The following is a 21,589-nucleotide window of genomic DNA, read 5'->3' as shown; positions in this document are numbered from 1 at the left end:
AGAGAGAGAGATAGAGAGATGCGAGACAGAGAGCCAGCCAGGGTGGCCAACATGCCAATGCCTAAAGTTTGTTAAAAGGAAGGTTGAAAATATAGCCAATGGCAGTGAGTCCCTCGAAATCAAAAACTCCCATCTAAAGGTAAAATTTCGTTTCCTCCTTCAGGTAGAAAACTGTGCAAATATGGTATACTATATATATATTTTTGCTTAGCTGGTTTAACATTATTTTTGCTGAAGTGCCAAGTTTTTTAGGAGGGGACACAAAACAAAATCAAGAGCTACAGAAAGGCCTAAAAAAATGCCCATTCATCAAACCCTTCACAGGGTGTCCACTAAAGTTAAAAAATTTATAAGTAATCAACAACAACTTATTAGAGTTTTGGGTAGTCAAACTCAAAATCCTTGCAACCCAATATACACTAATACCTTTGAAAAGCTAGCTACCGACTACAAGTCAAAAAAGAAACAAAAGGATTTCAGACATCATCCTCATCATCTGCTAAACCTTTGGAGTCCCTTCAAACTCAAAACACAATCCGTGTCAGGTATGAACCTTGCCTTAACTCACTTTTTAGCCACACCCATGTTGATCAATATGACGATGATGGTACCTGTTACCCAGATCTACCTTCTGATATTTTTGATCAATGTTTTCCAAAACAGCAGTTGCCTTGTTGATGGGTCTTCTAGGAATGGTTTATCAAGGAAAAAAACAACCTCCTTCTCCTCCCACTCCTTCAGAGACTGGTTCCCCAGAAGATTCTCCTGTGGTTTCTTCAAGATTCAAACTCAAAGATGGGAGGTACCTGGCTTACAGGGAGAGAGGTGTGCCCAAGGACAAAGCTAAATTCAAGATCATTGTTGTCCACGGCTTAGGGAGCTCCAAAGAGATGAATTTTCTGGCACCTCAAGTACGTACATAAGTCTCCCTCTTCTCAACCTTCATTATGAAAATCTGAAACTGTGTTAGACATTCTCAGTTGGGTTTGCAATGGGTAAAAAAAAAATGCTTGATATTGATGAATTTAGTTGATTTAGAACTAAACTCCGCCTGTGTCTGTGATTATTATGTTCACAGCCGGTCCCAAGCCCGGAAAAAGGAGGAGGGTAATAGTAGGTTGACGGGCAGACTAAAATTTAGTCACTTTATTTTGAATGGATCCACTATAGATGCACGTTGGGGCGATTTCTTAGGCCGACCCCAAAAATTTTGGGACTAAGGTTTGGTTGATGTTGTTGTGTAGTTGAGTTAAAACTTCATATAAATGAATATAAAGGAATAGCTCTGGGGAAGGTCCAGCCCTGGGGAGCAATTTTGATCACACACTTGTGCACACATATCAAGAGGTGTCATTCTATCTATGCTTTCAAAGATCCTTTATCTGTTAATGCTATTTTCTTATTCTTTTTTAAGAGATCATCATGTTCATATACGTGAGTGATTTTATAAGAAGAACCCTGATATACCTTCCAGTCAAGGAAGTAATAGTGTGTCAGGTTCAAACTATCAAAGAAATAACATTGTACAAATGTCAGATGATGTGAATTTTCACACTGCTTTAGTTTCCAGGAACTAATAGATGAGTTGGGGATATATTTTCTGCTATTTGATCGTGCGGGATATGGAGAAAGTGATGCAGACCCAAAGCACTCAGTAAAGAGTGAAGCATTTGACATTCAAGAACTTGCTGATCATTTACAGATAGGATCCAAGTTTTATGTGATTGGAGTCTCAATGGGATCCTACTCCATATGGAGTTGCCTCAAATACATACCAGACAGGCAAAATACTCAACTTCAAAATTATAGTTTCAATCTTTTTTTTCCCTGCTCAATAATGTCATGAACCTAATTGTTGTCTCAAAACCATTTTTCCAGGCTAGCAGGTGTGTCTTTTGTAGTCCCGGTTGTGAATTACTGGTGGCGTTCTCTACCTGATAGAGTGGTAAAGGATGACTACAGGAAGAAACTTGTGAGGTGGTCAATGTGGTTTGCAAATCATGCTCCTGGACTACTACACTGGTGGGTGAATCAAAAATGGCTCCCTTCAACTTCTGTCTTGGAAAGAAACCCGATGTTCTTCAATGACCGAGACATAGATGTTTTGAAGACTATATCAGGATTCCCAATGCTCACCCAGGTAAGCTACATATTCACTCTGCACAAATGCAGAAAGGATAAATATTTTTGATGCTACAGTTAATTCAAGTTATTCAAATTCTGCTCAACAATGTATAGGCATAAAACTTATCAAAGTTCAAGTTCCATACTAGTTGTGTTTCATGATGATTGTGATAAAGTTTTTATTTCAACCTACAGGATAAGTTACGGGAGAGAAGTGTTTTTGATACTCTCCGTCGTGACTTTATGCTGGCTTTTGGCAAATGGGAATTTGACCCTTTGGATCTGTGCAATCCATACCCTCAAAATGAAAGCACTGTGCACATATGGCAAGGTTTAGAAGATAAGGTTGTGCCTGTTCAGCTTCAAAGATTTGTTTCTGGGAAGCTACCCTGGATTCGGTATCATGAAGTTCCAAATGGTGGACATTTGATAGTGCATTATGATGGTATATGCGAAGCCATTTTAAGGTCGCTTTTGCTTGGAGAAGAACAAGTTTCATTTAGACCTAATACAGCCAAAATCATACCTTGAAGTTGTCTCAACTTCTTCTCCCCATCCAAATTGTTGATTGTGTAGGTGATTGATTTTTTTCTTTCAGATATTGACAAATATGTACATTACATTTGTTACTGGAAAATTTTAGAGGAATATAATCCTTGTTTCTATAGAAGTTATGCATCAAAACCTAGTTCATTTATCGATTTAGGGGACTTCCCTAAAATATTGTAGTTGTTCCTCAGATATGTAGGACTTCTGTTCTAATTACAGATTTATGGGGAATTTGAATTTGTTGGTGAGAGAGAGAGAGGGATAGATTTGAATGCCTAATTGGGTTTCTGTGATGTTGAACTTGAACTTACCTAGAATGAGGGTCTAGCTCAACTAGCAATGAATTCTAGCTCAACTGGCATTCCCTCTCCTTATAAATTCTAAGTGGAGGGTGAGATCATGGGTTCAAGATCCATTGAGTGTGTAACTTACCAATCAAATAAAAAAATTAATAAAGGGCTTTGTGTTTTCTGCAGGTATTAGAATAGAAGTGTGGATTCATTTAGGGGGAACAGTTGAAGCAGAAAAATGTTTCATGTATGATAATAGAATATTAGTGACCTAAAAGTTGTGATAGCATGAGAAGAAGTGGGTAATATGGTATTGATAGTGTTTATTACACATTTGTACCTATCAAAAAAAAGATAGTGTTTATTACACATTTGTGTGGATACACACAAGTGTGTAATAACACTAAAATTCGTGAATCTAACTCACGATTTTGAAATTGAAAATGTGAGTGAAAGTCATGATTTTAGTGTTATTTAACATTTATATACACTAGTTTAGTGTTATTTAACAGTGTACATGCTAGTTTGTAATAAGTTTTACCCATATGGTATAGTAAGGAATTAAAGGCCACAGTAATGCACTGGCACCAATATGGTATACAGAGAAGATGGTGTGCATCAACTTGGTTGTTTAAACCTCATGACTGTACCATTTTAATCCCACAATAATCATACATATCAAGCTTTTACTAAAACAGAAGGAATATTAGCTCTGAATATGCTATTAAAAGATTCTCATCTTTGTCATCATATAATTTGGATATGCAGTTTGAAACTTAGAGGCGAACAATATTCACTATTTCAAACAAAACAGAAGGAATATTAGGTCTGAATATTCCATTAAAAGATTCCTCATACAAAATATCCGGATATTTCATATTTTGAATAATATATTTGCATAGGTCTTTCCTTTCGTGGTGTTCTATTGATAACAGTAACAAAACTAAATTTGATAGCACCCCTAATATCTACTTCTTAAATTTTGGTCATGGTTGTATATTTTGAAGAAGATTAAAGAGAATCATGAGGTGGTCATATTATAGTATGAGATCATACAATTTTATTGAAAGCATAGCAATGAAAACAATTTAGTAACTACATTTTCTGGGATCTGTTTTCAGACACCAAACAGAAGAAACCAACAGCAATACAAACTGACCTCTTTGTCAAATTTGATCAAAATGAAAGCTTGTGCAACCATAGTTAACATTTACTGAAAAAAAGAAGAAGAAGAAGAAGAAGATCAAGTTTAATACATAATATGCGGTCAAGAACCCTGGAACATAGGCAGAATAGGCAAGCAAATTCAAGACAAGTATTTATCTCCTGCTAATTGTCAAGGCACCCAGGGTCCCAGACTACCTCCACATCATAAATTTGTGTCAGTCTCGTAATGTTAGCTAGGCATTGAGACAACCATCTTGTATACCAAAAGCAGAACACACAGGACAGAGAATACAAATACTATTTGTGTGTAAACAAACAGGCCCGTTTGTGTTTGTAACAAAGCCCAAAATGCGCTATTGACATAACATATCAAAAAGACAAAAGTTTATGCATAATAAGCAGAGGGTACGAGAATTCTCAATAGAGGCAACCCAGAATAATTGTATCCTCCCAATAGAGGGAAATAATGAATAATTGTTGCTACCCAACTTCTGCTTCTATTTAATACTATTTACATATTTATGGTTCATTTGAGAGTTCATAAATGAATAAAACAAAATAGAATGCATAAAATGTAATGGAATTAAGTATTGATTGTTTTAAAATAAAAGGAATATAAATGAATGAAAGGTAATCTTATTTAGGAGTAACGTACAAGGAAAAGAATTGAATTATTTTATGACAATATTGCTATTAGACCTTTTTTTTAAATGCTAAATATATGTATTTTGGGAGTTGTAGTAAAAAAATCATTAAAATTTATTTTATTCCCTCTTATTCCTCCCAATTTGGGGGGGAATGAAATTTTGAAGTTTTGAGAAAATAGAAAAGAATGAATATTCCCTCTTACCTATTCTATTTCCTCTTACTTAAACTCTCAAATAAGATAATGAACTTTTCATTCATTCATTTAAAACTCCCAAACGAGAAAATGGAAGAAATATTCTAAAACTATTATTTTCATTCATTTCTCTCTTCCCAAACAAGTGGTTTGGAAACTTCTCAGCATTATTGCAATAACGTGGCACTTTTTGCGAGTTTCAATAGTTGCTATTGATATCCATTTTGTAATAGATTAAAGAATTAGTTTATCAGTGTTGGATTAATTTTATGAATTATTTTATTTTTTAGGACAATAGAAATTAGAAGCATAAAGCTTTCTTCGATGGTTGCTAAATCTCCAAATAAACTAGTTAAAAATGTGTGATTTGTGATGTCATAACTATTGTAAGAGCGATTTTGGATCTTGGGCCCAAAATGTAAAATGACTAAGGCCCAAATAGCCCAATACAAATAATTTGTAGAAAGTGGGCTGAAAACTAGGTTTCAATTAGTTGGACAACGCTCACAATAGATTAAAGATTTAAGTAAAATAAAGAAAAACAGGTTTTATGTGAAGAAATCATTCCTCAGCAAAATCCGAGGAGAGTAGTTCTTGAATATATTTCTCTTAGACTTTATTATAATTACAGTTCTCAGTGCTACAGTCTTTTTCTTTCTACAGATTCTCAGATGCCTCTATATAATGGTGTCTTTCTTCCTTATATCCCCCTCTTTTAATTCATCTCCGCCCTCCACATGTAGGCCAAATAGCTTGCTTTGATCCCAGTCCTATCAGCACCTTCCTTAAGTCTTTGGAGGTAGCTGTAAGGCTATATATTACTGTTCGGGTATTACCTCCACATTAATGCGGCCAAAGAGTTAGCTACAGAGCATTTAATGCGGTGGTAGTAACTTTCCCTTAGATATTTCTTAGCCTCTCCTTGTCCTATTCCCTCCTGATGTTTATCCTTATCAATAGAATTGCTTTGCGCGTTACTCCTAATGGCAGGTCAACCTCTCTGACCTCTACTCTGTTAAGTCGAGGAGGCCTTTCTCCTCGGACTGCCTTCCCAAACCCTCATGACCATAATCTGTCCGTAACTGACTAACTCGTACTTCCTTGTAAATGTATACCTATCATCAGACTACTAAATGTCCTCAAACAGGGCCTACGGCCCAATACACTCCTAGGTCCTTCATCACTACAACTATCTTTATTGATTGTCTATATTTGAATATAAAAATAAGCTTTCAATTAATGAAGACTTGATAATGCAATTGACCCAAATCTAAGCTTCCTAAACAAGATTCGAGTGAATCCTCTCAATGTTGTAGGGAAGACCTTGCACATGATCTCATTTAGGACGCCTTGCAAGTGCATCAAGACCTTGTATGTTTCTAAATGGTCAAGCGTATCTTGTACCATCAAAGACTTTTAGCTATGTTATCTTGAACTTGGAAGGTAATGGATATATCTCATGATTTGCAGGGTATAAGAGGGATCTATCTTTTGGAAAAGCTCATCTACAGTCGTTGTAGACTTGATTTTCAAGGCTTGTAACTCTTTGATCAATTGTTGTTGCATTTCTCGAAGTTGTTCATCCACCTTAATTACTAGTCACCTCAAATTCCTCCCTTACTTTTGTCTCTTGTGGGTTGTTTAGCCCTTCTTAATTGGCTACTCATCTCACCCTCAACTTTATAGGTGATGTATGCTGTGGGTTGGTACTGCCGATAGGAGTCACTAGTCATGCATGCCTTGGGAAAGGACGTGGTGCATGAGCTTATTATTGGTTTCTCCTCTATTCAATCTTTTATATTGGGAGATACACAATAATCATTTTCTCACAAACGATGTCAACCGATGATGCAATTGATTGGTGGTGTAACATTGTCCTTGAATACTTGCAAAAGGAGTTGTGATGCTAGAGGTGTGCTGATAAGGGAATCTTTGATGGCTAAGTTAGCAAGGAACTTCTATAGGTTAAAGTGATTGCTAAGGAGGTGTTTTGTAGGGCAATGCTTTCATGCTTTCCTTGGGGGCCTTGATTCCCTGTTATACTTCTTTAGGATATGGATTGCTATGCCATTATCCCATAATGATAGGAGTAGGACTTGGATGTCAAATTAAATACTTTCTTATATTGGAATTGGTAGACTTTGTTGATTACTTTTCTTGCTCACTAGAGTTCAGTTGAGGTGACGTGTCATAACTTTGTCAATGATTTTCTCATGCCTTAGACAATGATTTTCTCTTGGCCAAGCTGCCATGTCATAACTTCTCACATCAAGATTAAAAAAGATACTCCTTGATAAAGTGAAATTTCGATATCAAAACACTGGATTCACATTGACATGAGAAGAATGAGATTACAGGAGAAAATAAGTTTATATAGCTAGGTCCTTAAATGGGTAAATTGGTACAATGATTCTCAATTAAATGGGTCAAATAGGTTTTCTATGACTGACTTGAATAGACACGTATATTAAATGAGTCAATTAATGTCGACCCAAATCCAACATGAACTCATTAAGACTCATTTCTAAATTACTAAATTTGTGTGTGTGTCATGTTCAAGGTTTGTGTCTATATCATGTCATGTTCAATGGTTGTGTTAAGAATTTCCTGTAGCCAATTGTGTCCTTCCCATTTTGTTCTTTTTATTTATTTATTTTTGGTAACTTATTAAAATCAGTAAAAAAAAAAAAAAAAAATAGTAGAAGTAAAAATTGAAAAAATAGTCCTATGCCTGTATTCTATTTATTTCCATTGACCCCCAATCCGACCCGGGTCTCTCCCGCTTTACTAGTTTATATATATATTATTATTACATAAAAATAAAAACTACTTGTCTTTATCGAAAATCATAGTGAAAATTGGCGCGATTCTGAATCTCAATTCCCAATTCTCAGGTACTTTTGTTCACTCACGCAACTCTTCGATTTTCAAAATTCACGTATTTTTCATTTAAATTGATCTATAATTTAACACACCCCTAATTTTTGAGTTCATCCCCTCCACTTAGGGTTTCCTTTTTTCTGCTACTGCAATTTCGATATTTCTTTTGTAAGTTTATCTGTAATTCCCTATTGTTTGATCTGTTTGGTTCCCGGGAAAGCTGTGGAAAACAAAATTCCCGATTCCAGTTTTAATTTAAATAATTAAAAAAACACGTGTAGGAGATTTTTAATCATATTGAAAGTTCATATAATTTTTGTTTTTTTTTTTTTTTGCTTTCGTTATATGATGAGGTTACTGGTTGCTGTAACAGCTTTGTTCTGTTGATGCTTTTGGAGCTAGTTTTTATTTTATTTTATTTTGTTGATAGGTAGTAAGAAAATTTATTAATAAAAATAACTGTAAGTTCACTAGAAGCTAGGAAGCATGGACACGGGTATGGTTACGATATGGCGATAGGAAGCAATTTTTGAAAAATTATAATATGACATGGTGGGTGCGTATGGCACCCAAAAGAAGTGTCCATGCTTCCTAGACTAGAAGTATTACTAACAGAGCATCATGGTAAAGCTCTAAAACTACTAAAAATAAAGAAGATCAACTAAACTAACGACTCAAGAAGCGTCTTCATAAAGAAAGCTTTCGGCTCTATCATAGTCCTCTTGCACCCATCAAATCTCCTTGCGTTTCTTTCCCTCCAAATACACCACATCAAACAATGAGGAATAGCTTTCCAAATACTTTTTTTTTTTTTTTTTTTATGACATAGGAGAACTTCACTTAGATTAGTTGCACATCATAGAGCATATTGTACAACAATCCTCACGGTTAATCAAACACCTATGGGCAACTGACCCCACCCGCTAGAACCAGTTACCGAGTAATCTTGCAATAATGCCCAAGCCTCCTTTGCCAACAAGCTAGTAAATCAATAACCCTCCTCAGCATTACCCAATAAATCCCAAACAGGGCAAAAACCAAAGCCAAGGAACAATACATTACACATGCAACACCAACTAATCAAGATAATACTTTGCTTCCTCGTATTCTCTACTGTTAGAATGTATTCCCATAGAAGTCAGCCAGAGGAAGAAAGAAACTTTAGAGGGGACTTTTGGCTTCCAAATATTTTTCCAACGGGACCGAACACCACCGGAGGGAGCTAACATATTATAACAGTTCTTGGAATGCATTGAGATCTCGTAAACCAACTTATTTGGTAAAACTCATTGTTAAGCAACTAAGCTTAGTCAAATGCAAATCACTTTTAATTCCCAAGAAAAAGGAGGAAAATATGGGGGGAGGGGGAGTGGGTTGGAGTTGAGCTTATCTGTTCTTTTTGTCCCAAAATATGAAAAATTCAATATCTCGTACAACATAGCTCAATTGGTTGGCTTCATGGGAACCCCTCATGAGATCTCTAGTTCAAGTCCTGGGTAATACATGGTTCTTGCAGGTGAGGTGGGGTTGTGCATCCGGGGTTTACTTGATAGGGGTCTAGTATTCTCAACTTCCCTTAATGGGTATGGCCGGTCGCTGCATTATACGTGCATTTTTAGTAAAAACAAAGTTTTGCTCCAAACATGTTCAAAGCTATCTTTTCCTACCCATTACTTGGCAAATTATAAGATTATCATTATGTATTATTTAAATAGACTAAAACTACACATGAATGGTCTCTTTAATTGCCACATAGCGTGGAGCAAGATAGATCTAAACATGTTTGGAGCCAAATTTTTTTCCTTTTAGTAATAAATTTTGTAGGCTAGTCAATAGGATGCTTATATTATCCAAATTATATATATAAAGAAAGGATGCTTATATTATCCATGTGTCGTTGTTTGATGGCAGGAAGTTCTAGATTTGAGTTGGTTTAAGAAAAAGGTCTGGGATCATCCAATTATACAGGTTTGGAAGCTGCACCAAGGGTATTGAGTGCTTCATGTTTAATTCTGGGAATAATTCAAGCCGGGGGAGTGTAACGCCATCACCAGATATGCCTCCCTTGCCTCAGTGTTTACCATTGGACCCGATTATATTGGGCAATCAGAAATATACACGCTCGGGAGAGCTAAGAAGGGTTCTGGGTGTTCCTCTTGGAAGTACATCAGAGGACCATTCCTTTGGAGTTGCCCATCCTAAACCTCCACCTCCAGTGGCTACAGAGGAGCTAAAGCACTTTAAAGAAAGTGTCCGAGATGCCTCCAGAAAGGCCAGGTATATTTTTATTCATTTTACTGCTTGTTTCTGTAAGCATATTATTCTTTGGACAACGATGTGTGTCTTTCGTTAAAGACTTTCGTTAAAGAAGAAAAGAATGCTAAGCTTCATGATTGAAATTATGTAGCAGCAGTGGAAACTTTGGACGATTGTGGTTATTATATATTTGGAAATGAAAGAGGGAGAAAACTGAAAAAGGCCATGAGTCTTGATGCATGGTATTTAGTATATACATCATGGTATAAATGAAAGATTTCACTTAACTTAATAATTTAAATAGGGTACATTGTATGACACAATGACAGGTTTAAAAGAAGAGAGAAAAAAAAAACTTTGTTTGATCCTTGCTTCTTGTGGAACATGTTCTTTGGTAACCTGCATTTTTCCTTTAGTTTATAAAGTCTTCATAGACCCTTGAACACCATTGAAATTCTTCTCATCAATTATTATTGCCTATTGTGGAAATTTGTGTTTCAAAGTTGATTGGGGATCTAAGAATTTGTTCACATGTGATCTGTTTTACAATGAAGCACTGACAAGACCTTTGAGTTATGCGTTGTTAATAAAATATGGGACAAGGAATATAGATAATATGCTTGTGTAATTTGAAAATGTTGAAAATTGGTAATAAAACAGAAACATAAAAATCATCTGCACAAATACTTATTGGTGATTCGAGTGCAAAGTTTGGAACTCCAAGACTTCTACATATAACAAGTTCTAAACTGCAACATCCTAATTGATTAAAGACAGAAGTAACAGCCCGTAAATGCCAACTATAGTGCACACACACATATACACTGCGATCTAAAGATAAAGATTAAAATATGTGTATGTATAAACACCCCCACTCCCCTCCCAACAAACCCCCCCCCCCCCCCCCCCCCCCCCCGCCCCCAAAAAAAGAAAAGAAAAAAACACATGTATTTTCTTTTCCCAGAGTTTAATATTTGTATGATAGATGGGAGTTCTATTTTAAACTTATGCTTGCATAATGTATGGTAGAAATGAGTATTATTGACTATGGAGTTGTGGTGTGTTAATGAGACTGTGATGTCTTTCCACCAGGGATAGGGCAAAATTGTTATGCGATTCCATTTTCAAATTGGACAAGTATAAGGAAGTTATAGGCTCAAAGAAGCGACAACGTAGTGATCTTTCATCGGGTGAGAGGTCTGGTGGAGTAAACTTAGCAAGGATGGGAAGCCAGATTCACAGAAACTCTCATGACTCTGTAACTCAAAGATTGGAGGACAAAACCAAGGGTATTGGGTTGAATAAGCGTGTTCGTACTTCAGTGGTGGATGTGCGGGTTAGTATTTGAATGTTAATTCTTAGCTGTGATCTATTTCTCTGATATTCAGTCTTCAACTCTGTTGATCTCCTCTAGAATCCATGAGTAGTGAAGCTTAGATTCTCTCTTTAGTCTTCTTTCAATTTCAAGGGATTTTTCCCCCCATTTAAGTAAGGGTTTGAATTTTAGTTTCTTCAATGAGAATGATGTAGCTCCAAAGGTTACTAATTTGATGTATAATAAGAAAAACCTTATGATCTTAACACCAGTAACAAAAGGAAGATATTAACTAGCATAAAAATTTAGGGAACAATGAAAAGAGGTTCCAACTCTTGATAGAATAGCCTGCTATCCAAAGATACAGCAGAATGATATAATTTTATTTATTTATTTTTATAAAGAAGACTGAAAACCAGACTTAATGCTCTAGGAACAACCCCATGATATCCTTAAAATATATATTTAGGAACAACTTTAAGAATCAGACTCCTATTTCCAAGGTTCCCAGAAAATATCACACTATTACACTTTTTATCAAGAAAGAAAAAATAGGAAATTTTAGGACTTTGACTCTCTTTTTTTCCAACCTCTTGGTGCTAGTAATAGGGCATTTAGGAGCATTTGTTATTGTTAGCCTTTATGCTTTTTGAAAGGATCAATGCAAGGCATTTTCCTCTGGTTAATTAAGATTCTGTTCTGTTTTGTAATGCTACCAGGCAGATGGTAGGTCTGCTGCAACGTCAAGGCTTCACATGGTCACTGATAAGGATGGAGATCTTCTCCAAGCAGTTGGCAGTGGTTCTGTTCGGATTGAAGAAAAGACTCGCCGATTGCTTGCTGGTGGTGAAGGATTGGATCAAAAAATAAAGAAGAAGCGTTCTGTTGGGGCTGTAGGTAATAGAGTAATAACTGGTGAAAGGGATACAAAACGAGCTTCACATCCAAAGTTGAATCCTGAGTCTAAATTGCGATCTAGTGATGCTCATGGTTTCAGGTATTTTATTGTGATCTAGAAGAAACAATTACTTGATTTTTATATACTCTTCATTTTGATATAGCTGGTATGTAGCTTTTATTAAGTCTTAGTACAGATATGCTATTAATTTGGTAAAATTTTTCTTTGTTTTAAGATGAGGTTTTCTGTTCAATTTCATCAGCTTTTATTTATTTATTGTAATTGAGTTGTTTTCTGGATTTTTTGTTTGTGTCATTGTTACTCTTTGGTTGTTTTGGTTCATTTTGTTGGATATGTGTTGGTAATTTGTGAGAGAAACTTTCTAGGTTTTTTATGTTTACAGAACCCTTGATACAGTAATTTTTCTTGTTATAAGACCAGTACGTTTTATTTTTTGTGCAGGAAGGATTTTTGCAGAAATATAAAATTAGTGATATTCAAGTAAATTAATTGGACATGTATCTTGCCAAGAGCGTTGTGGTTCATTGGCATTTCCTGGTTCTCTCATGGCAGAGAATTTGGGTTAAAATTACCCTTTCCCATTTGTTGTAAGCGAAAAAATTGGACATGTATCGTATATGGCATAAATATTGGCTAACTAGCTAAAGTTAATTTTTCTCATCAGTTTTACTAGACTAGTCCTGTTTAAGCAAGGAAATATTTATTAAGGCTTGCCGATGAGCTCTAGCTCAAACATCATCTTCTCTCTTGTAAGAACAAGGTGGAAGGTGAGGTCATGCACTCAAGACCTGCTAGGTGCATGTGTTAATTACTAATCAGAAAAAATTTTCTTGGACCTTGGGCTTGCATCATGGGGCTTGATGCCTAGCTTCATGCATGTGAAATTGTCTTTGGGAGGGACTGGGCCCAGAAAACTAGGTCAGGCCTTCATGCCTTACAGTAGTGCTAGGTAAGATAGCCCCAATAATTATCCATGTCCTTTTTAGTTGACTGAAAATTAGTATTCAACCTTGTACTTGAAACAACCTTACTGATAATTTGGTGAAGGATCTGGAAAGTTTGGGATCTTGATTATGTCTACATAAAAATGTGGTTTATCCCTTGTTTCTTTTGTGCACGGGGGAATTTCAAGATTTTTTTTCCCCTGCAATCTGTTCTTTCCCTTGATGTTTTAGGTTTTCATTTATTGCAGATTGAAATCTAGCCCCGGACTTGTTGGAGTCAACAAGTTGGATGGTTCTCTTGAGCCTGCTAGTTCAGATGCTTGCACGTTACCCAGGAATGAACTGGAAAGTATGCCGATTCCAAGGGACCGTGCAGTTCAATTTGAACATAGACTTTTAGCAAAAGGAAACAAGTACGTATATTCTTCTTGATATTATCATTCTAAGGGCCAGGAGTTGCAGTATCAGTAGCGCTTAATATGATTGAAGACCATCATGTTCTGCATCTGATTTCCTTGATGTGTTTAACATATCTTGCTTTTCAATTTGGTGGTTATGATAATGTTTTTAATTGGTTTGTGGCTTCATTTATTAGGTCAAATATTCAGGAGGATACCCCAGTGGGCAGTCCAAATACAGTGATAAAAGGAAAGGTTTCTAGGGCACCTCGGACTGGCTCTGTCATGGGGCTAGACTCATCTCCTAATATTCAACCTTCATCCGGAACCTTTCAAGATTGGGAACAGCCTAAAGGTCTAAATAAAGTTGCAGTTGCAGGTGTGAGAAATAACCAAAAGCGTATGATGTCTTCAGGTTCATCCATACATCCTATGACACAGTGGGTTGGTCAGAGACCACATAAAAACTCACGCACAAGGAGATCAAATTTAGTTTCTCCTGTCTCAAACCATGCTGAAGCTCAGATTTCATCTCAAAGCTTAGCAACTACTGATTTTAGTGCTAAAACTTCAGTTGTTGGGACCAGCAGTGTAGATAACAATAACCCAAAAATTAAGTTGGAACTTGAGAATGTTTCATCTCCATTTGGGTTGTCTGAAAGTGAAGAATCAGGTGCTGGCGAACACAAATTGAAAGAGAAAGGGATAGATAATGTTGAAGTTGCTTTAACTGCAACTCATAAAGTTGTGCCCTTTGTAATGCCCACAAAGAAGAATAAACTACTGAGTAATGAAAGTGGAGATGGCGTGCGTAGACAAGGAAGGAGTGGAAGGGGTTCATCTTTAACAAGAACAGAAATTCCTTTAGTGAGGGAGAAGTTGGAGAATTTATCAACCACAAAGCCCCTGCAAAGCGTGAAGCCTAGCTCTGAAAAGAACAGAAGGTTAACACATCATTTTTTCTTTTGTACAATAAGGATTGAATATGAATTGAATACTTTTATTGTGAGAAATCTCATTGTTGTTGAATCAACTACCATTTCTTGGATTCAGTAAATCTGGCCGCCCACCTTCAAAAAAGCTGAAAGACCGCAAGGCTTCAATTCGTGTTGGGCCGATGATAAACAATGGTTCTTTGAATTATACAGGTAAGATTGAATTAAACCATGAAAAATTCGTCTTAATTGTGTTTAGAGTTTAGGGTTTCAAATTGTCTTAGGATCTAAAACTTTTCAAGATGTTTATGATACTTAGAAGCTTTTGACGCTTAGTGGCAAGAACAAAATTCTATTAGCCTTTTACCCCTGCTTTACGTATTTTCACATCTTAATGTTAATTTTTACCATAGTTATTGCACTGAAATCCTACAAGATCACTGTAAGTGTAAGTAGTCTTTAATGAGTGTTTGAGACCAGCTTTCATGCATGTATGTTTGTTACATTTTTTTTTTAATTGATGCTTTTTTCTATATTTTCATACTGTTTTTATTATGTTTTTAACATGTTTCATTTCAATTATTATATGCATATATGTGGCTCAGTAATTATTTCTTTGTGAAATATGTATGTTTCTCCTTGATTTGAATTTATCACAATTATACAGTCATATTTTTTGGTATTATAATTTTCCAGGTGAATCTGATGATGATCGTGAAGAACTGCTTGTGGCTGCAAATGCTGCTCATAATGCTAGGAGTATGCCCCTGGACTTTATTTCTTTTTTCTAATTTTATCCATTCACCAGAAAAGCAGCAATTTTATTATTATTTGTACCTATTACAAAATATAGCTTATTTCTGTAGGTCTTGCCTGTTCTGGTCCATTTTGGAAGAAAATGGAATCTATTTTTGCTTCTGTCAGCTCAGAGGATTTGTCCTACTTGAAGCAGCAGGTAGTTATTGATCTACAGGGATGAATATGAGGCTTCATAAATAACTTGCAGACAGAGACTTACAATTTGTCTTCTTTTGATGTCTTATCAGCTAAGTTTTGCAGAGGAGCTTGACGATACTTTGTCTCAGATGTTTGGCGTCGATTTCAATGCCTTGGTATTAACTTTGCAGTACATTTCATCAAGTTTCCATTTTCCTGTTTCTATTTTTGGCTAAATGGAAAAGCTTTGATGTTGATCCCTAGTTATTAAACACATCAAATGTCTCAAAATAAGTTTATGTCAATCTCAAACAAAGTACAATGGAAAAATGGATATTTAGGATTTTGAGCCAAAATTTTTTGAATAAGTATTGACAAATTGTCACCTTTATCCATCCTCACAGGGTGTTGGTGTGCATAAAGAAGTGATTGATTATTCTGGTGTAAGACTAGGAAGCCACTTCAATCAAGAATTAGCTGAGACTGACTCTTTACGGGGAAGATTTGAAATGAAAAAGTCAGATAAGGTTACTCCATTATACCAAAGAGTTCTTTCTGCCCTGATAGAAGAAGATGAAATTGAAGAATCTTACCCCCACAGTGAAGGGAAAACTTTGTCTCTGCAGTATGCGAGTGATGATTCTCATTGTGGTTCATGTAACCAGATAGATATTGAGCCCAAAGACAGGGACAGAATGGAATCAGAAGTTGAGTCGAAAGTTGATTATCAGATGCAGAAGAATTGCTTGTTAGACAGAGTTTCTTGTGATAAGAGTGTTGTATCTAACTCATTTAGGAACCCAAGCATATCCAGTCCTTTAAATAGCATTGAGCAGTGGCGGGGAGATTATGACATTTCACATTCTGATCTGGGGCACACCAGTGAAATATGTTCAAATGATCTTGGTCAGCTGCAACCTAGGGAATTAAATGTTGCCAGCTTTTCTTCCTCTGACTGCCAATATCAGCTGTTGTGCATGGATGACAGGCTTCTTTTGGAACTGCAGAGTATTGGCCTATATCCAGAGACATTGGTAGGGTTTTCATACCTTATATTGTTCCAGTTTAGAAGCTTTGTGGAAGAATTTTATGTTGATGCATTTCAGAAGTTTCCTTGATGAATTTCATGCCAGCAATTATTTTCTCATTTCATATATGGTTATATTCCTTTTTTTGTGGTGCTTCTTTTGCCTTGTTTGCAGCCTGATCTAGCAGAGGGAGAAGTGATTAAACAAGATATAATGGACCTTAAGGAAGGACTGTACCAACAGGTTGCCCTTCTCTAATTTTCTCATTTCTCCAGGCTATACAATGAATAGTATCTAAGCATAAGTTAGGTTGTGTTTTCACCATAATTTGTTTTGAAGTTTCTATATTTTCTAGATGTTTTTTTTTCAATCCTGATTAACTTGAATCTCTCTTTTCTATTCCTGGCCTCCTCTTTCTGAAATTTTATAATGCTTTTGACTAAATGGTAGATTGTGATAAAGAGGAAAAACTTGGGAAAGATTGATGAAGCTATTCAGAAAGGGAGAGATGTGGAAAGCCAGTAAGATTCAGAATGTTTTCCATGTTCTACATATATTAAACCTTTTTTTTTTGTTCAATAGTAGGAGAAACCCAAGACTCCTCAACCAACCATTTGATATTACTCTTGTGCTGTCACGGCATTGGTGACATAGACTATAAAATTCTCTTTCCGTCAAAATAATGTTGATTCATTTACAGGACTATGGAGCAAGTTGCGATGGACCAACTTATTGGGATTGCTTACCAAAAACGGATGGTAATTGGTTTAGTCCCTTTTATCAATCATTGTTTGTATTTGTATAATTTTAAGCCATTTGGGTATGTATCAGTTTTTGTGGATGTATGTAGAAATTTAGAATTGCTTCTTGATCCAGAGATTGTATTTATATATTTTTATTTGTGTTGGAACAAATGGTTGGGTTGTAATAGTAGTTGCTATGGGTAATGACCTTTTTATGATAGTGGGGAAGGTTCTAATCCCCACTTCTTATGTGTAGTTGTTGCACTGTAGGCAAAACAGGCATGTAGCAGAAGAATAGTTTGGGGGTTTAGTGGGTACTTCATGGACATAGCGGTCTGTCATGGTGCCTGGGGCTTTTTATTTTTTATTTTTTATTTTGTTGCACCTTTTGCATTATTTTCCTCATCCAAGTGTCCATTTGGAATTGCAGTTGAAAACCATAATTTTCCAAAGTATAGCTTTTTAAAACCTCTTTTTTTTTTTTTTTTTTTCTGTACACCGTTTTCAAACTGCCCATATTTAAAAAAGCTGAAAAATAAGCTATACCAAATGGACTCTACTATTTCAATTGGTTAATGTGAATGCAACATGAGGCGTCAACTGATTCATCCTTGATGGGTTTGTAGGGCTAGATGATATGGTTACACGGATAGTATCACTGCTGTTTAGGGTATAGTGGTTGCTTGATATTGATGATTCTTTAGGCCATGCCATCTTAAATCCACAATGTGTCTGCTGTCAGAAATTGTGCACATCATATATGGTAAAACCTAAGCAATTTCATTTAGTGTTGGGGTGATTTGGAGGAGGATGGAAAAGGGGAGGGGAAAATGGTGGGAAAAATGCTTTTTTGGGGTTGTTTGGTTGGGAGGGGAAATTGGGGGGTTGGAGATTTTGGTGGGGCCTCTTGGGCCCACCAAAAACCAATTGCCCCCCAGTTTGGGGAGAAAATGGGAGAGGGAAGGGGTAGATGGTAAAACACCAAAACTACCCCTTCCTTTTGTGATTATGTTGCCTCCACTGTGTGCAATTACGTTAATGTTAGTTTTGTTTTTTTTTTTAATCCAATGGTAGGTTTTTTTGTTTTCTTTTTTTTTTGCTAGCTGTTTTATTAGCTGTGTTTGTAAGTTTATAATTTAAAAAAAAAAAAAAAAAACACTTATTATAAACTATTAAACAAATTTGTATTAGGGGCATGAGAGTAACTTTATACAATGATATTTTCTATCCTCCACTTTTCCATCCCCCCAACCAAACACACATGAGGGAAGACTAAATCTTTTCCATACCCCCACCATTTTCCTCCCTCCAACCAAACAAAGACCATGGAGTTGTGTTTTGATAGTGTCATAGAGAAAAATGCAGCGTCTTATATATATATATATATATATATATATATAATGACGTTTCTGTGATTGGTTTGTCTTATTTTTAGGATCATGGCTTTATATTTGGTTGATGATTGGAATTTCAATTTTAGATGGTCTTACATATATATTGTCATCCTTAACAGTTTCAACATAGTATACCATCGATATGTTGATTGTCTTTTCAATCTATGGTGGTGATATTTCTTATAAATTGGTTGGCAATATAGACTGCTTGCTAAGGCCTTATTGATTATCTTATGTCAGAGGTGGATTTGGAGATAATTGTGTGTAAATATGTATCATTATAGTCTTTTATCATGAGTATTGCTTGTATTTAGCTGCAAAATCTCATTTTCGTTGCTGCTTCCTTTTCTAACTTGTTCACTAGCATCTCATTGATATTATATATTTTAGTCTTACCTTATGGTGCATCTTAAATCAGTGTGTTTGTTGAGGGTGCATGCATACTTGTATGAACAAATTCCTCTGCTTTATGGAGTATCTTTCTTTGGTTCAAATGTCTGTACAATAAATAATTTGCAAGGGCCAATGGGCTGTAGCTCTGCTCAACTGGTACTTCCTCCCCTTATAAGTGCTAGGTTGAGCCGTTATGGGTGAGGTTATGGGTTCAAAAATCCTATCGGGTGGTGCATTTGTAACTTACCAATAAAAAATAAATAAATGCAAGTGAGGTTATTTTAGTAAACTTCATAACTAAAACGCCCTGGGGTTATAATCTCATTGTTTATACAATGGAGAATAATAATAGTTTCAGCATTATGGTACTGTAGTAGGCATTATTCAGACATCTTATTCAAAAAAAAAAAAAAAAAATATGATCATTCAAGTAAAGTGAACTGGAGGCATTTCATGATCATAAACCATTAATTTCCGTCAAAATAATCTTTTTACAGGCTTGCCGTGGGAGTTATGCTTCCAAAAGTGCAGTCCGTAAGATTTCGAAACAAGTTGCATTGGCTTTTGTGAAGCGCACTCTTGCTAGATGTCGGAAATTTGAAGATACTGGCAATAGTTGCTTTAGTGAGCCTGCACTGCAGGATGTCATATTTTCGCCACCTCCATGCAATAATGATGCAAAATCGGTTGATTGTGTTGGCTCAGGAAGTGCTAGTAATACATGCAATGAAGCTTCCCACCAAGTGGAAGCTAGGGGATCAGGTATATCTCAAATTAAATCTTTACATGCTCTTTTTGTGATCCCTTTAATGCATGCCTTTTATTCTCTCCTCCCCCACAACCCCCCCCCCCCCCCCCCCCCCAAATATATATATATATTTTTTTTTTCCTTCTGGTAAGAGTGTATTCTATAAATCTCTGGCTTGGGTAGCATGGCATGCTTTGACTTATCACTAAACTTTGGGGCAACCTTTTCTTTTAATGGATGTTGATCCCAAGGGAGGGGTAGGGAGATACAAACTAGTGATGGACACTTCATGAGACATGGTCCTAAATTGATTGTGCTACCTCTAGGGGTTATTCATTTCCTTTTTAAGAAAAACATCTTTCAACTGTAGCTTCTCTAATTTTTGGTTATTTGTGTCAGTTTAATGAAAAAGAGCTTTTGGGTATTGTTTGCTGCCACAGGTGCCGTTTCTAGCACTTTTGAGAGGTATGATTCCCTCAGTGATAATATAGACAGAGGTTCATCAGATGCTCTCCAAAGTGTCATTCACTCTTCTGAACAAGCTTCTTCCAAGCATGGCTCAGTGTTCATCAAGGGAAAGAAGAGGGAAATGTTAATTGATGATGTTGTTGGAAGTGCCTCCTCAAGGATGACATCAGCTCTTGACAACCCTGTTCTTGATGGAGTAAAGGGAAAGAGAAGTGAGAGAGACAGGGATCAGAACGGAGATATTGTAAAGAGTAATTCTATCTCTGGAGCCAGTCGTTCATCAATGGACAGTTTCCGAAGTGAACGAAAAACAAAAGCAAAGCCCAAGCAAAAGATTAGTCATCTATCAACATCAGGAAGCAGTTTCCATGGCAGGCTTACAGAAGCAACAGAACCTGCTTGTCCACCAGCTCAGGCATCTAGTCACTCAGTGGCTCTTGTTACCAATAAAATAAGCAGAGAAAGGGGGTCACGCTTGCCCAGTAATGTTCCGCAGGAATCATCTAAAGAGTCGGAGGAACCCATTGATTTTGCTAAGTTGCCACTAAATGAATTAGATACAGTGGAAGCACTAGATGTACCCAATGACATTACTGAACCTCAAGATCTGAGTACTTGGTTGAACTTTGATGACGATGTCTTGCAAGACTATGATTGTGTAGGTCTCGAAATACCAATGGATGACCTATCGGAGTTGAACATTATCTGATGAAAATTCTCAATTAGTTCTCAAACCAATGTTTAGATTAGGACCAACTTGTCTAGCTGAAGCAATTGATACAAAATTGTAATTATAATATTATTCCTCTGTATGAATTTCAAGTCAATGGAGAAATATGATTCCTATAGTATTTGTACATTTCCAGTACAAGTTTATCTTTTCCATCTCCCTCCAGAGCAATATAAGAACCACAAGAAACCATAATGTCAGTGCCCTTCCAATTGGACTAGCATGGTTTTGGTGTTGACTTTTGAAGGCCTACCTGTGAGGGCTGATCAACCGGAGATATCAAAAATTCGAGACTGAGCATCGAGCATTGATCCTGCATCTGGGGACCAAAACTTTTTGAAGGATCAATGTTATTATATGTTGGAAGGCACTGACTGTCTTATGGCTTCTTCTTGTTCTTATATTGCTTGATCTACTTGTTTGTTTTATTTTATAAGAATACAATGTAAAATTTGTAGGTTAAATAGTGTATTTTTTTATTTATAAATATTTTCTATTTTTATAAGTTTTATGTAACGAAGCATATAATGT

At 36.1% G+C, this 21,589-nt stretch overlaps 2 protein-coding genes and 1 long non-coding RNA gene across 5 annotated transcripts; 2 read left to right on the top strand and 1 right to left on the bottom strand.

Moving 5' to 3' along the window:
• Positions 1-222: 222 nt before the first annotated feature.
• LOC126721593 (uncharacterized) lies at positions 223-2,794 on the top strand. Of its 3 annotated transcripts, none has more exons than XM_050424651.1 (5): positions 223-545; positions 667-911; positions 1,571-1,782; positions 1,879-2,140; positions 2,320-2,794. In XM_050424651.1, the coding sequence occupies exons 1-5, from the start codon at positions 299-301 to the stop codon at positions 2,653-2,655; spliced, it is 1,302 nt and encodes a 433-aa protein (XP_050280608.1). In that variant the 5' UTR covers positions 223-298; the 3' UTR covers positions 2,656-2,794. The 3 variants fall into 3 exon arrangements, with proteins under 3 accessions (XP_050280608.1, XP_050280601.1, XP_050280614.1); XM_050424644.1 differs by having other exon boundaries at positions 664-911; XM_050424657.1 differs by lacking the exon at positions 223-545 and having other exon boundaries at positions 725-911; positions 1,564-1,782.
• LOC126721612 (uncharacterized) lies at positions 1,886-4,454 on the bottom strand. The gene is made up of 2 exons (XR_007653894.1): positions 4,123-4,454; positions 1,886-2,158 (listed from the first exon to the last, which is right to left on the bottom strand). It is a non-coding gene; the product is annotated as an uncharacterized LOC126721612 (long non-coding RNA).
• A 3,279-nt stretch (positions 4,455-7,733) lies between these two features.
• On the top strand, positions 7,734-21,187 carry LOC126721585 (uncharacterized). The gene is made up of 16 exons (XM_050424636.1): positions 7,734-7,865; positions 9,763-10,128; positions 11,200-11,443; positions 12,142-12,419; positions 13,534-13,698; positions 13,881-14,627; positions 14,737-14,831; positions 15,315-15,377; positions 15,485-15,573; positions 15,665-15,730; positions 15,959-16,588; positions 16,757-16,825; positions 17,033-17,103; positions 17,283-17,340; positions 19,610-19,874; positions 20,301-21,187. The coding sequence occupies exons 2-16, from the start codon at positions 9,854-9,856 to the stop codon at positions 21,035-21,037; spliced, it is 3,852 nt and encodes a 1,283-aa protein (XP_050280593.1). The 5' UTR covers positions 7,734-7,865; positions 9,763-9,853; the 3' UTR covers positions 21,038-21,187.
• Positions 21,188-21,589: the final 402 nt, after the last annotated feature.

Source organism: Quercus robur, chromosome 1, assembly GCF_932294415.1.
Source record: "Quercus robur chromosome 1, dhQueRobu3.1, whole genome shotgun sequence".
Lineage (NCBI taxonomy): Eukaryota > Viridiplantae > Streptophyta > Magnoliopsida > Fagales > Fagaceae > Quercus > Quercus robur.
Note: the sequence above shows the minus strand (reverse complement) of the source record. Positions and strands in the feature narration are given on the sequence as shown.